The following is a 16,942-nucleotide window of genomic DNA, read 5'->3' as shown; positions in this document are numbered from 1 at the left end:
CGGCCCGTCAGGAAGTTGAGGATTCAGATGCAGAGAGAGGAGTTTAGTCCCAGGGTCCTTAGCTTAGTGATGAGCTTTGAGGGCACTATATTGTTGAACGCTGAGCTGTAGTCAATGAACAGCATTCTCACGTAGGTGTTCCTTTTGTCCAGGTGGGATAGGGCAGTGTGGAGTGCAATAGAGATTGCATCATTTGTTGATCTGTTGGTGCGGTATGCAAATTAGACTGGGTCTAGGGTTTGATGGTGTTGATGTGAGCCATGACCAGCTTTTCAAAGCACTTCATAGCTACAGATGTGATTGTCAGTAGTTATTTAAGAAGGTTACCTTAGTGTTCTTGGGCACAGGGACTATGGTGGTCTGCTGAAAAATGTTGGTATTACAGACTCAGTCACAGGTTGAAAATGTCAGTGAAGACACTTGCCTGTTGGTCAGCGCATGCTCGAAGTACACGTCCTCGTAATCCGTCTGGCCCTGCGGCTTTGTGTATGTTGACCTGTTTAAAGTTCTTACTCACATCGGCTACGGAGAGCATGATCACACAGTCGTCCGGAACAGCTCATGCTCTCATGCATGCTTCAGTGTTGCTTGCCTCGAAAGGAGCATAGAAGTAATTTAGCTCATGTAAGTACGGTCACTGTGGGTACGATGTTATCGATGCACTTATTGATGAAGCCAGTGACTGAGGTGGTATACTCCTCAATGCCATCGGAAGAATCCCAGAACATATTCCAGTCCTGTAGCTAAGCATCTGCGTCATCTGATCACTTCTTTATTGACTGAGTCACTGGTGCTTCCTGCTTTAGTTTTTTCTTGTAAGTGGGAATCAGGAAGATGGAATGATAGCCAGATTTGCCAAATGGAGGACGAGGGAGAACTTTGTACACATCTGTGTGTGGAGTAAAGTTTTTTTTTCTCCTCTGGTTGCACATTTAACATGCTGGTAGAAATGAGGTAAAAGAGATTTAACATTCCCTGCATTAAAGTCCCCTAGCCACTAGGAGCGCCGCCTCTGGATGAGCGTTTTCCTGTTTGCTTATGGCCTTATACAGCTAATTTAGTGCAGCCTTAGTGCCAGCATCGGTTTGTTGTGGTAAATTTACGGCTACGATGATTCTCTACACTATACTTCCTTGTTTTGTTACATAAACTGAAATTGGCCGAACTATTACAATTTTAGCAACCAGGATATGGCGAAGCAATTTCTGCATAGCGCATCTTTAAATGTATTAATGTTGTCCAAGTATGGGTAGCTGCAGCCCAATATTGCGACCAGAGTAAGTGAGTGTGTCAAAAGGAGTGGGTGTATGGAAAGCAAATCAGCGTGGCTGATCGGGCTGCACTACGAGTAGATAGTAAACCGGCGACAAGCACTACTGTCCAGCAACCAGAGTGGGAAGAAGCTATCTAGTAGCCTATATCAGGGTGAAAGTCACAGTAAGAATATGCCTACAACACAAATGAAGATGAAATGAAGAGGGGTAGTGAGCAGAGGAGGAAGTGTGCGTGACTGTCTGCCTGTGGCTTTCATCCCCTACTGGGCAGCGTATCCCATCATGCAGTGTGTGTGTGCGTGTTGTGGGCCCTGCTCTCTTTGGGTTAGTCTTATTTAGGACTGGTGCAGAGCCTGGTGCCTGCTTGCGTTCGTCTTCATCTAAATTCATGAGCTAACGTGCACACCAGGACTATAACATTGTAGGGGAGGGAATTACAGAGAGAGGGGGGGGGGGGGTGATCACTGCTTTCCATTGCTTCACTGAGAGAGGGATAAAGAAAGCGAGAGCTGTGAAGAGAATGAGGGAAAGTGTGTGTGGACATGGAGCATGCAATTAGTTCTATGATTATATAGTTTTTGAAATAATTCCTCCCATTTTGCTGTGTTGAACTTGGCCCCTAGCATAATTAGGAATTGAGAAACTGCAAATTACATTATTGTTTATGTGTGTGTGTGTGTCTGTGTGTGTGCATACATCCACACTCCTCAATGCCACACTAACATTAGCTGTGTCATGATTAATACACAATCAGTATCTATTTTACCTCCTATTGTTTGCCTGATTGGAGACTTGCTTTTTGTTGTTCTACTCCGTAGGACTTAGAGACAAACAGTTGAGTGGGCTGATCCAGGACCAGTCAGCAGCTGGGCTAACCTGGGTCCTCCGTTGGTGGTGGTGTCCCCATGGGCCTTTCCCTCTTCTGTCCCTGCTGGTTGCAGTCCTAGGGGAAATTCATCTCACTGATTTAATTTTGCTGCTTGGTTGCTAACTGGAGATCTGATCACTAACATTAGCATAAATGGCACATAACTCAGCTCCCGAGTAGTGCAGCGGTCTAAGGCCCTGCATCTCAGTGCAAGCGGCATCACTATAGTACCTGGTTCAAATCCAGGCTGTATCACATCCAGCTGTGACTGGGAGTCCCATAGGGCGGTGCAGAATTGGCCCAGTGTCGTAGGGGTTTGGCTGGAGTAGGCAGTCATTGTAAATAAGAATTTGTTCTTAACTGACTTGCCTAGTTAAATAAAGTATAAAATAAGCTATTACTGTGTTTTTATTATAGCATGCATTGCTTTTGGTTGCTTCTCGGACTTTGATCAAGCACCTATTGTCTTGTTAGAGCTATTTGCTCCGTGCCTATTTATTTTACCATCTCCACTTCCAATGTGTGCTGGTGATTAATGGGTTTTAAACAGAAGGAATGAGGACATCATTCAGTTTCCCAATAACCCCAGTCACAAAGGGTGCTCGTAAAATACATGCACAATGACACACAGCACGTACACACGTCACGTATATATGTACACGTACACACATATACACACGCGCATAAACCAAATACATACGCAAACAGAGATATTCTAATATCGTCAGTGGAACACATGGGCGGACATAGCTTGAAGCACGCATCTCTGCAAAGCGGAAAACATGATTTTTTTCATTTTTCCATTGGCTCGACTGTGGTGTGACACTTTGTGTTGCTATCTAAGAGTGATAGAACATAAGCATGCATGCTGTTTCCAGAACAAGCACACTCTATTTTAAGACTCATGTCAACTTAGTGAGAGAATTAAGCAATTATCTGGAACTAAATGTCCACTGGACCAGCCATCGACTGGGGCCAGATAGCTGTCTTGCTGCTGTACAGCAGGGGTTCCCAACCTAAGGGGCACACACACAAACCAAACACGCAAACAGAGATATTCAAATATCACCAGTGATATTTTTCCATTGTTCATGCCAATCTAAAATGACCCATAAATCCGCTACACTTTAGTCTGGAAACAAGCAGTAAGACGCAACTCTGATCCACATGGGAATATCTTTGGGTTGTGTCTATGACATTCAGAAGCAGAGCTATGACCTTCTAAAGTCGAGGAGTCAAAGAAATTGAACTTGTGTTGGGAAGTCATCTTATGATCAAATCACTTTCTGTAAAAGAGAATATGTCCGATTAAATTGAGGGTTAATATAAATTATCATAATAAAACAATTATTTGGTTGTGGAATAACATTTGGGGAAATCGAGTCAATACTTTTTTTCCCTTATTCGTTATTATTATTATTATGATCACCATAATATTAATAATAATAAATAGTAAGTAGTCATGAGCCTTGTTAAACTATGTAGAATTGCAGGAAATGAGCTTCAAAACAACAGTATTTTCATAGGTCCCTCAATTTAAACAAAATCAAGCCGGTGTTGTATTTAACATAGGCAATCTCAATAAACAATTATTTAAAAAGGGGAAGGAGGGGTGACATTTTTCCAATATGAAAAAGGGGTCCCTGGGGAAAAAAGGTTGGGAACCCCTGCTGGATTTATTTATTTTGATAATGAAAAGTCTGGAGAACCCTGGCCGCATCATTACATTAGTCATCCATTTTAGCACTCAGCCTCTGGTTGCCGTTGTGGTGGGGTGGTGGGGGGAGCAGGTTTTTACAGGGGGGTGAAATATGACAAATCACCGGGGCTCTGCCAAGCAGGACTTCCTCCACAGGAGTTAACTAGATCAGATTGAAGAGCAGACGGGCAATAGGGAGTTTGGAGGAGGAGAGAGAAGGAAGGGGGAGGCTACTGCTGTTGCATTCTAAAACCCTTCCGTGGAACGCCGTGCTGACTGTAAAACTCCCAAAGAAAATGTTCCATTCCCATAGATTAAAAAGGGAACGGAAGGCACAGGGGTCAGGGTGTGTGTGTATGTGTGTGATATTGTGGAGACAGAGTGGAGGGTTACAGGGATTGGGAATTGTTTTCCTCTTATTGATTAGGCATTTCTCCTGTAGCGCTGCTCCATCTTGAGTAATAAAACACTACACTGGCTGAGGCCTGGACGCACCATCACTCTCTCTCTCTCTCTTTTTTCTCGCTCGCTCGCTCTCCCTCTCTATTTCTCTTTTTCTCTATTTCTCTCTCCCTCCATCTCTCTTATTCACTTAGTGCAATATAATGCACTAAGGAGAATACATTTCAGACAGAACGTACCATACTGTATGAAATATTTTAGGTCTTTGATGCGTATATACGGTCAATGGGCATTGGCCTCAGTTGGATACAGTATGTAAGGATTAATCATCGAGGGGCTATAAGTTCTATGGAAAATAATGAACGATGTGGAAGGTGTGTTCCACGACGCGCTGGCGGAGTGGAAATGACTTTCCACAGAGTTACATTATTTTCCAGAAAGCACATAGAGCCCCAAGTTGATTATCCCTTTTATACAGTACCATGGCTATCATTTGAAATGTGTTCATTTGCCAGTAGAAATGTGTTCAACATCCACTGAAGTAGCTAGCAAGTTTACTAGATAGGCACAATAGTTGCCATGGTAACCAAACAAACAGACTTGCTAGTTTAGCTTAACAAACCATCAGTCCTAGCTTGCTATTATGAAAATCAAATTCAACAATACCAATACTGTTTCTTATTTGACTTCTGCTTTCAAAAGCACCTCAAACAAAACATGTATAAATTTGCCATTGAATTCTACCGTGCAAATATACTGTGCGTTATAGGAAAATAATGCACGCTCTAGAATGCCCTTCAAGCCAATCAGTAAAGGAGCGTTCAACAATGCCATGATATAAGGAATAATGAATGAATGTGTTGTGAATTAAATGGAGTGAAGTTCATATAGGTTGATACTAAACAAAGACTGGATCCTACACTCTATCTCCCAGAGAAGGAACCTATTGTAGGCCTAATAGTCCTCCATTATACAGAGTGAAGATGAACTGCAGGCTCAGGCTGCTCAGCAGCTGTAATAAGACACACATGCACACACATATGAAGGGTGATAAATGCCATAAATGAACTGTTGAACGTGTGTACGTGTGAACTCCTAAGTTCCAAACAGTTGTGTTAATGCAATTCACTCCACAATATAATAGACACTGTACTAACAGGACCCCTGTACCGTTTTCCATCAGTCGATGTGGGGTTTATAATTCCTGTTTATAAACACAACACACAGTGGCTATTATATTATGGAGTGAATTCCATTAACACAAATGTTTGGACCTGAATTGTTCAGACATTCAGGCGTCACATTGTTATAAATAAACTTGGTTGAATGGTAAAAAAAGGCACACATTCACACGTACACACATGGTCACACATTTAAGTCACACCTACAAGTCTCCCCACTCCTCCCCCCCAAAATCATGATGATAATAATAATAAAATAAAAATACATGTTCACACATACACGTTCATATGTTCACACGGTCAATGGTTCATTTATGGCATTTATCACCCCTCATACACACATATGTTACTCCTCCACAGTGCTGCCTCCTCCACTTCTTCCTTCCTGATTATTTTGTCTCTGCTAATGATGGCAGTGGAGTGATAAAGACCATCTATCTCTCCAGATATGAGAACCAAGAGGGCCCTCCTCCCTCTATCTCTCCCCCATTAACAGCTCCTCCCCATGGGTGATTCAGCGACAAAGCCTGTCTGGTGCCTAGCTTTCTGGTCACTATAAACGATTATTAAGTGTTAATGTCAGGGTGGGCCTTCCCACAGTAAGGCCAGTGTATGGCTCTGTTTACTGTTGCCTAGCTGTTCTTGGCAACACAGCTTTCCATAAGTCATTTCCCCCAGTGTGTGTGTGTGTGTGTGTGTGTGTGTGTGTGTGTGTGTGTGTGTGTGTGTGTGTGTGTGTGTGTGTGGAAAATCTAGCGTTCAGAGCAGTGAGACAGGGACACCATAGCGAAGACCATGGCAGTAAGGGTAGGACTGGACACTATCCTTAAAGACGGTGTAGCGTTGAGGGTGTAACCATGTGTTTAGAAAGTTGGGCCATTGAGGCGTCTGCATTATGATGCATTTACATGACACTTAAAAATTATATTGCAGCCATGCTGGCGTCCCATTAAGGGCGTTTTCATATATCCCCTTATAATCCGGATCCCGAGCGCTTGGTACCCTGCGCCGCGCTATGAAGCATGTGTGAAACGCAAACGAACCCTGGCTGAAATTAATCCTGGACCTGCGTGAGTAGCGGGTCCAAGATCCTGAACCAGAGTACCAGGTATTGTATCGCGGCAGAGCGAGTCACGTGGAACTTTTTTGCCCGTTGTAAACAAGCTAGCTCGCTAACATCATGTGGAATGTACGTCTTGCTAATCCCACCCTGAAACTGCTATTTTCAGGTCTTATGAAAGCAAGACGTGTTCTGTAGAGTCCTCACAAACGCTCCAGGAAACCGAACCAGGGCACCGAATTTCATATGTGAAAAAGCCATAACATTACATGGGGAATATTTAAATAATGCTATGTAACTGAATGTCTAGAATTAGAAAATTATAAAAAATTCTAAGTTGGTCCAATTCTCTATACACATGGCTCTGGGTGTAACTATATCGGTATTAGTGTCAATGACTCATTACAAGGCTATTAATAGTGTATTAATAGGTTACTAAATCAAGACAATTAGTGTAACAACAAGCATGTGTTTTTGTACAGCATTTCATATAACTTTGAAAGGATACTTCCCCCTGAACGCACACACACCACGCAGATTAAAGCACCTGTCCTGGAGTTGCGTCGGATGAGCATCAGTCGATGATTCCCGTCGTTCTTCCTGCTCTAATGGGGGCAATGTTCCCAATCCCAGCGGATCCCAGGCTGTCCTGTTTTCTTTCCCTATTTCCGTTGTCCTGGTTCAGGCCTTTATTTTTAGCAGCATGTCACTGAGCTCCTGAGAAGGCGGAAGGCCCCACTGACGATTGTCTTCACTCTATCACTTTACTGGCTACCTCCTTAGAGAGAGAGAGGTGTCACTGGGGAGGGGAAGGTGGTGTGTATTTGTAATGGTATAGAATTAGGCTGAGATATTCCTTAGTGGGAATCATATAGTTTTGCTCTATATGAAGGTGAACTTTTATAAATCATGTGTTAGTGATGAAGTAAAGAACGAATTAGCTGTTAATTCATATATTGTTAGTTTGATTGGAACCAATATTTGCCATGTTTTAGAGGTGATTGACATCAACTATCAGCACAGCTGGCCAATGGATAGAGCCACACTGGGCTGTACTAGTGCATTATCACAGAAGGATCAGGAGTACACACACACACTTACATATTAATATTTTGACACAACACACATCATACATGAGCAGGCACCCCCCCCCCCCCCCCACACACACACACACACACACACACACACACACAGACATACATACATACATACATACACACGCACGCACGCACACACACACACACACACACACAGTCCTCCAGTCCAATCCCCCCCCCCCCATCCTTTCTGTTCAGGTTGACCTCGAATATGCTAATTCCCTGGGTGTTGAGTGTTTATGAAACCATGCTGTCTCTGCTTCCCTCTTGAACTAATCACCCACACACAAACACACACACACTTTGTCTCACACACGTACACACACACGCACGATAGGAAAATACATTTATATGCCAGTGAGAAGTAGTGTGATTGTAATGGAGGTATTATGACTAGCAGCCTTAGCTTGGAGGCCATGAGTCTCTAGGTCTGCTTCCACCAGACTGAAAGAGATTGTCAGGGTAAACTGTTCCACTGGAAAACACTCTGTGCTCTTATGTAATGACTGTCGCAGAGCTGTGGAGGAGATACTCAGATTGACAGAGGAAAATGAACTAGACAAGCAGGGAGCTACAATATTACTGACGCCCCCTCACTATAGAGTCCAGCACACTCACAGCCAGCAAGCAGTAGGAGATGCAGCAGGAAAATGACCTTCCATTTTGCCTGAGGAGAGAGATGAAGATGAAGGAACTCAGCGCTTGACACTCTGTTAATGGACTGAAGCATTTGGTTGTGCAGTATATATTCTCTATGTACGGGCTATTATCTGTCAGACAGTGGAGGTCGGTGCCGTTTAAGATGAGGGAGGATTATTTATTTTTTCATGAACATTACCTTATTTCTATTACAGCATATTGGATGACTGTCATTCATATTCCGTTCACCCAGCTCAATGTAACATCCATAGGTTTAGGCTACATGATACTCAAATTTTCCCTGTACCCATCATGAGGTTGCTACAACCTAGCCTATGAATGAAAGTTTACAAAGTAGGTGCACAGGTCAAGATAATTTTGAGTAATCAAGGTGATAGACAGTGACACATTAGATACCAACTAGATGCACAATCTTGCCTGCATCTAGCTGATCTAGGGTGTAATTATAACAGTTGCAAACGAGAGTTTCTATTGGAAGAATTCAGGTATTTTTGTCCCTGTGTTTTTATGTTTCACTATTTTTATTTTTAGGAACTGTTCTTCCTCTGAGGAGCCTCCACTGCTGTCAGGGTGTAGATTTGAGATGGAAAGGCTTGAGGGCTCTTATTTGGTAGCCGATTAAGTCTATTACTGCAGGTTTTAGCCAAGGGCTATTATTTGGCAGGGTGTATATTTGCAGGTTTAAACCAGAGTTGCTGTAGGGCTATTATTTGTCAGGGTGTATATTTGCTGCTTTTAGCTGGAAATGCTATAGGGCTCTTATTTGGCATGGCGTATATTTGCAGGGTATAGAGAGATATTAGTGTGGAGAGACATTGCAGTGAGGAGAGATGTTGGAAGGAGATCTGTAGTTTAATGCTTTTCCTCTCCTGAAGAAAAGCTCTAAACAATATCAGAGATTCTATGGTATTTTAATAATTTTAAACATCTTTTAACACAGGCTTAGCACCCAACATACACTTTGTACTTTTTTTTTACACTTTCAACAAAAGCCAGGCCCTGTTGTTACCTCATATCCCAGCAATAATGTCTTGCATTACACCTGGGAAGAAAACTCTTACATTTGCTCAACTTGCCATTGGCTCAACCTTTGGCTCAACTTAACCCATGGCCATTGGCTCAACCTTTGACTCAACTTAACCCATGGCCATTGGCTCAACCTTTGGCTCAACTTAACCCATGGCCATTGGCTCAACCTTTGACTCAACTTAACCCATGGCCATTGGCTCAACCTTTGGCTCAACTTAACCCATGGCCATTGGCTAAACCTTTGGCTCAACTTAACCTATGGCCATTGGCTCAACTTAAGGCAGACATTTTCACTATATTATCCCACACAGCTACAAGGATGCACTTTCATGCTAGGTTTCATGTTGAAGCTTATAGAGACCCCAACTGATGTATAGAACAATATTCAAATGAACTACTTGTTTTTAGATACAAGCATCATGAAACCTCCAACACAATAAATTCATTTGACTTGGTAAAAATATTTTTTTGGGGGACGTAACTTACTTACCACTTTTTCCAGGTGGTTTTTCTTTTTTTCATAGACTCCATGAAAGGATGATCTGTTACTAAATATTTTGCCAAATTATGAATTTTGTGTATGGTTTCCTAAAAACAAGAGTGGCACAACCTACCTCTTTGGCTGAACTGACACCACTCTCTACTACAGATTAACCCCATTCACCAGCTAGCAGCCCTCTGGTCCAACCTTTTGTACCCAGCCTCCCCAGAAAGAGCATCTATGGAAAGTCTTGAGTGTTTTTTATGAAACGCCACAATAGCTTCCCTACTTAACAGAAACAGCCTATTCCTGCTGCTCTGTGACAAGCCCTGCAGTACCATTAATAAGAAACCCAGGAGGGGTTGACATTAAGCTCTCAGTCAATGTTTTACTTGCCCAAAAAATGTAACGGTATGTTACATGAACAAATGGTCAAAATGTAAAGTACCTTTCATTTCAACCCATTGTTTGAATGTGTCAGCACACTTGTTCTACATTACTTGCATGCATATTATGTAAGGTATTTCCTTATTCAGTCAGACGTCTGTTGAAAAAGATTAAAGTGTGTGTTAAATTTATAAAATAAAGTAATGATCACATCCTGTATGTAAAGCATAATTATGAAGTTATCTTTATTTAAAATGTAATGGTCATGTAAAAATATCAAGTGTGCTGTATAATATTATCATTACACTGTTCCAGCAGCCCACTGTTTTAGTCCCCATCATCAATAGGGAGGGGTAGCGAAATTCGGCCCCTCAATGGCATTGACCGAATCTTCTGCCGGACCGAAAGTTTAAACGTGTTGTAAATGTTGATTTTTTAAAAATGTCTTTCTTTTTATTTCACCTTTATTTAACCAGGTAGGCCAGTTGAGAACAAGTTCTCATTTACAACTGCGATCTGGCCAAGATAAAGCAAAGCAGTGCAACAAAAACAACACAGAGTTACACATGGGATTAACAAACGTACAGTCAATAACACAATAGAAAAGATGTATACAGTGTGTGCAAATTAAGTAAGGAGGTAAGGCAATACATTTATTAATTCATTACAATTTAGCAATTAACACTAGAGTAATAGATGTGCAGATGAGGATGTGCAAGTAGAAATACTGGTGTGCAAAAGAGCAGAAAAAAACAAATATGGCGATGAGGTAGGTAGTTGGTTGGATGGGCTATTTACAGATGGGTTTTGTGTACATCTGCAGCGATCGGCAAGCTGCTCAGACATCCGATGCTTGAAGTTAGTGAGGGAGATATAAGTCTCCAACTTCAGTGATTTTTGCCATTCGTTCCAGTCATTGGCAGCAGAGAACTGGAAGGAAAGGCGGCCAAAGCAGGTGTTGGCTTTGGGGTAGACCAATGAAATATACCTGCTGGAGCGCGTACTACGGGTGGGTGTTGCTATAGTGACCAGTGAGCTGAGATAAGGTGGAGCTTTACCTAGCAAAGACTTATAGATGACCTGGAGCCAGTGGATTTGACAATGAATATGTAGCGAGGACCAGCCAACGAGAACATACAGGTCGCAATGGTGGGTAGTATATGGGGCTTTGGTGACAAAACGGATGGCACTGTGATAGACTGTATCCAATTTGCTGAGTAGAGTGTTGGAGGCTATTTTGTAAATGACATTGCAAAGTCAAGTATTTAATTTGGATTGGAGATGCTTAATATGAGTCTGGAAGGAGAGTGTACAGTCTAGCCAGACACCTAGGTATTTATAGTTGTCCACATATTCTAAGTCAGAACCGTCCAGAGTAGTGATGCTAGGCAGACGGGCGGGTGTGGGCAGCGATTGGTTGAAGAGCATGCATTTAGTTTTACTAACGTTTAAGAGCAGTTTGAGGCCACGGAAGGAGTGTTGTATGGCATTGAAGCTCGTTTGGAGGTTTGTTAACACAGTGTCCAAAGAAGGGCCAGATGTACATGTATACAGAATGGTGTCATCTGCGTAGAGGTGGATCAAAGTATCACCCGCAGCAAGAGCAACATCATTGATATATACAGAGAAAAGAGTCGGCCTGAGAATTGAACCCTGTGGCACCCCTATAGAGACTGCCAGAGGTCCGGATAACAGGACCTCCGATTTGACACACTATCTGATAAGTAGTTAGTGAACCAGGCGAGGCAGTCATTAAAGAAACCAAGGCTGCTGAGTCTGCCAATTAGAATACGGTGATTGACAGAGTCGAAAGACTTGGCCAGGTCGATGAAGAAAGCTGCACAGTACTGTTTTTAATTGATGGTAGTTATGATATCGTTTAGGACCTTGATCGTGGCTGAGGTGCACCCATGACCAGCTCGGAAACCTGATTGCATAGCGGAGAAGGTACGGTGGGATTCGAAATAGTCAGTGATTTGTTTGTTCACTTGGCTTTCGAAGACTTTATAAAGGCAGGGCAGGATGGATATAGGTCTGTAGCAGTTTGAGTCTAGAGCTTCTCCCCCTTAGAGGAGGGGGATGACCGCGGCAGCATTCCAATCTTTAGGAATCTCAGACGATACAAAAGAGAGGTTGAACAGTCTAGTAATAGGGGTTGTGACAATGTTGGCAAATAATTTTAGGAACAGAGGGTCCAGATTGTCTAGCCCAACTGATTTGCAGGGATCCAGATTTCGCAGCTCTTTCAGGACATCAGCTGTCTGGATTTGGGTGAAGGAGAAGCGTGGAGGGCTTGGGCCAGTTGCTGCGGGGGTGCAGAGCTGTTGGGCGGGGTTGGGGTAGCCAGGTGGAAAGCGTGGCCAGTCGTAGAGAAATGCTTATTGAAATTCTCGATTATCGTGGATTTTTCAGTGGTGACCGTGTTTCCTAGCCTCAGTGCAGTGGGCAGCTGAGTGGAGGTGCTCTTATTCTCCATAGACTTTACAGCATTTGACAGTGATGAAGGGTGGTCATTTGACCGCGGACCCATTACGGACGCAGGCAGTGATCGCTGAGATCCTAGTTGAAAACAGCAGAGGTGTATTTAGAGGGCAAATTGGTCAGGATGATATCTATGAGGGTGCCCATGTTTACGGATTTGGGGTTGTACCTGGTAGGTTCCTTGATCATTTGTGTGAGATTGAGGGCATCTAGCTTAGCTTGTAGGACCGCCAGGGTGCTAAGCATATCCCAGTTTAGGTCACCTAACAGTACTCTGACGAGAGATGGGGGGCAATCAATTCACTTATGGTGTCCATGGCACAGCTGGGAGTTGAGGGGGTCTATAACAAGTGGCAACAGTGAGAGACTTATTTCTGGAGAGATGGGTTTTTAAAAGTAGTAGCTCGAACTGTTTGGGCATAGACCTGGATAGTAGGACAGAACTCTGCAGGCTATGTCTACAGTAGATTGCATCTCTGCCCCCTTTAGCAGTTTTATCTTGACAGAAAATGTTGTAGTTGGGGATGGAAATTTCAGAATTTTTGGTGGACTTCCTAAGCCAGGATTCAGACTAGGACATCAGGGTTGGCGGAGTGTGCTAAACTAGTGAATAAAGCAAACTTAGGGAGGAGGCGTCTGATGTTAACATGCATGAACCCAAGGCTACGGTTACGATGAGAGGCTGCATCTCTGGAGGCGCCAGTTAAGCTAGGTGCGGTCTCCGCATGTGTGGGGGGTGGGGCAAGGGAGCTAACCGAGGTATGTAGAGCGGGACTGGGGGCTCCGCAGTAAAACAAAACAATGAGAGCTACCCTAAACAACAGTATACAAGGCATATTTACATTAGAGGGAGGCATAAAGCAATCACAGATGTTGATTGGAAGGGCTAAGACAACAACGGGTAAACAGCTAAGACAACAACAACGGGTAAATGGCGATGAATGGGCAGAGAGGGTCAGTTAGCTACACACAGGGCCTGAGTTCGAGACAGATATACAAAATGAAGTACCGTGTTAATGAACAGTCCAGTAGGCATCAGCTGTGTAGCCGAGTGATCATAGGGTCCAATGAGCAGCAAAGGATGAAACAAGGAGCCGTTCGGTAGACGTTACTACGCTAGGCGAGCGGGAGACACGGCGATCAGAGAGCTAGCGGGCCAGGCCTAGCAGATGGGTCTTCACCGACATCCACGACGCAGAGGCTGGTTGAGAGCACCTCGGGCGAATTACGTCAGCAGACCAGTCGTGATGGATCGGCGGGGCTCCGTGTCGACAAAGGGTCCGGGCCAATTGGCAAGAGAGGTATTGTAGATGGTGTACTTCGTTTGCTATGCCGCGTTTCGGTTCCAACGGGTCATTGCTGTACAGAAAATGTAATCTTGGCTGTCAAAAATGTATGACTGAAAGACATTAAAGGGGAACTGCACCCTCTGATTTGGCCTCATTTGTTGGCTTGCTCCTTAAGAAATGCTGGCGGCCATGACAGAAGCCAAATGTGAGATAGGTTGGGGGTGTGGTTTGATGTGGGTGTTTCTTAGGTGTGTCCTTGCCACAACCCAGACACACCCATCTGTCAGAACCTTGCCCGCAGCGGTTTTCCCTCACTCACTCAATCACAAGAAACAAACCTCCTGCAGGTTGAGTTCAGTTACTACAGGCAGATGCATGGCAGATGTAGTGGCCTACAGACTAATATGAGAAGAATGCAATTGCTGAATTTATGTAGATGTTCTAAACTAAGTGTTTTGATAACTTTCAAATGTAGTAACTAGGGCTGTTTCGGTGACCATATTACTGCCACACCGGCAGTCATGAGTCATGACAGCACGAACCCCCACGTTCAAAAACAGATTTCACTAGGTTTCCCAATTTAAGCACTGGGCAAATGCAGGAACAAGGTTGGAGAGCCCATGGCATATAGAGTTTGGGTGGAATGTCACCGGTAGTGCAGCAAGAGGCAGCATGCTCCTCAAACAGTGCTTGATGGAACAAGCGGGAAAGCGGCCTCCATTCACTATTCGAGTGCATGCGGATGACATGTCCTTTTTCCCCTGCCCTTGTTACTTCCCATTTGATAATGGGCCATTCTAAATCAAAACTACTTTTACATATTACCAAAGACAAGATTACATTTAGAATACTGAAAATGATCACTTGATGAGAGAACTCCGTGTGCAGCCTGAGGCAATGAACAGAGATCAAGCTTTTTTTTGTTACTTTCTCAAATTGTCAATAGCCTATGGTTGCATCAAGCAACCCATATACACTACATTACCAGAAGTATGTGGACACCTGCTTGTCGAACATCTCATTCCAAAATAATGGGCATTAATATCGAGTTGTCCCCCCTTCTGCTGCTATAACAACCTCCACTGTTCTGGGAAGGCTTTCCACTAGATTTTTTTTCCACTCTAGAGGCTTTCCACTCTTGCTTCCATTCAGCCACAAGAGCATTAGTGAGGTTGGGCACTGATGTTGGGCAATTAGGCCTGGCTCGCAGTCGGCGTTCCAATTCATCCCAAAGGTGTTCGATGGGGTTGATGTCAGCGCTCTGTGCAGGCCAGTCAAGTTCCTCCACACCGATCTCGGCAAACCATTTCTGTATGGATCTCGCTTTGTGCACGGAGGCATTGTCATGCTGAAACAGGAAAGGGCCTTCCCCAAACTGTTGCCACAAAGTTGGAAGCACAGAATAATCTAGAATGTCATTGTATGCTATAGCGTTAAGACTTCCCTTCACTTGAACTAAGGTGCCTAGCCCAGACCATGAAAAACAGGCCCAGACCATTATTCCTCCTCCACCAAACTTTACAGTTGGCACTATGCATTCGGGCAGGTATTGTTCACCTGGCATCCTCCAAACCCACATTAGTCCGTCGGACTGCCAGATGGTGAAGTGTGATTCATCACTCCAGAGAACGTGTTTCCACTGATCCAGAGTCCAATAGCGGCGAGCTTTACACCACACGTGCCGACGCTTGGCATTGCGCATGGTGATCTTAGGCTGCTCGGCCATGGAAACCCATTTCATGAAGCTCCCGAAAAACAGTGCTTGTGCTGACGTTGCTTCCATGACAGTGCCACGTTGAAAGTCACCGAGCTCTTCAGTAAGGCCATTCTACTGCCAATGTTTGTCTATGGAGATCGCATGGCTGTGTGCTCGATTTTATACACCTGTCAGCAACAGGTGTGGCTGAAATAGCCAAATCCAATAATTTGAATGGGCGTCCACATACTTTTGTATACACAGTGTATGTTTTGCTTTCTAAGACATTCTAAGGTTTGTATCATTCACAACTAAATCTAGGGCATAAGACCCATTTAAAATGATGACTTTTACAAATCAAATCCAATCACATAAAATGTTATTTGTCACATATACCGAATACAACGGGTGTAGACCTTACTGTGAAATGCTTACGTACAAGTCCAACAACAACAAGTCCAACAATGCAGAGTTTTTTTTTATTAATTAAGAAAATATTTGCTTAAATAATAAATACAAAATAAAATCAAGTTTAAAAAAGTAACACAATAAAATAAAAAATAACGAGACTATATACCAGTAACGAGTCAATGTGTGGGGTACAGGTTAGTCAAGGTAAATGAGGTAATATGTAAATGTAGGTAGGGGTAAAGTGACTATGCATAGATAATAAACAGTAAGTAGCCACAGTGTGAAAAAGAGGTCAATGCGAATAGTCCGGGTAGCCATTTGATGAAATATTTAGCAGTCTTATGGCTTGGGGGTAGATAGCCACTTCATATGTGCACATATCCTTTCTATGTTATTCAGCTAAGTTCAATCAAATTCTTCTTACTATAAAATCATATAATATAAAATAATGGCACGGGACTTATAGTACAAGCATATCTTGTTTGCTAAATTAACAAGCCTACAGTTATGGCTCATTGCCAGATAACACACAGTAGGCCAACTCATATTCTGTTTTTCTGAAAAAAGATTCTTCATATCATGATGTTTCTTTACACCTGCCTAAAATAAATAATGGAATTATTGTGATGGTGTATATTAAGTTAATTTATTCAACTTTTTGAAATGTAGATATTCAAAAGGCGCGCATCAGCGGCTTGTATGCCTGGAGATGCTAAACGTGTTTATGTTAATTACCGGTAGTAGTCATGCCTTACTGTGTGGTGTCCTGTATACAACAGGAGTTCCCTGATCATGCTGCAGAAATACACAGGGTTTCTCCCTCCCCATATTGACTGATACCATTCAATTCAATAATAAAAAAGCCAATACAAGTGAAAGTTGAGTCCAGTAAAAATTTTATGCTGAGTGCCAGGTCTCTCTCCATTC

At 43.2% G+C, this 16,942-nt stretch overlaps 1 protein-coding gene across 4 annotated transcripts in view; it reads left to right on the top strand.

Annotated features, from left to right (window-relative positions):
- LOC110502600 (sodium/calcium exchanger 1) overlaps window positions 1-16,942 on the top strand; it is a 185,143-nt gene that overhangs the window by 21,215 nt on the left and 146,986 nt on the right. The window contains exon 3 of one of the 4 annotated variants that reach the window (XM_090217114.1): window positions 2,093-2,537. The exons of the other annotated variants lie outside the window; for them this stretch is intronic. Coding sequence (XP_090073240.1) covers window positions 2,093-2,099 — 7 coding nt within the window. The 3' untranslated portion in view covers window positions 2,100-2,537. Of the gene's footprint in view, window positions 1-2,092; window positions 2,538-16,942 lie in introns of those variants that run through there. 4 annotated transcript variants of the gene reach the window in all.

This window comes from Oncorhynchus mykiss, chromosome 23 (genome assembly GCF_057628025.1).
Source record: "Oncorhynchus mykiss isolate SJ-2025 chromosome 23, ASM5762802v1, whole genome shotgun sequence".
Classification (NCBI taxonomy): Eukaryota; Metazoa; Chordata; class Actinopteri; order Salmoniformes; family Salmonidae; genus Oncorhynchus; species Oncorhynchus mykiss.
This window is presented reverse-complemented; position numbering and strand designations above follow the sequence as displayed.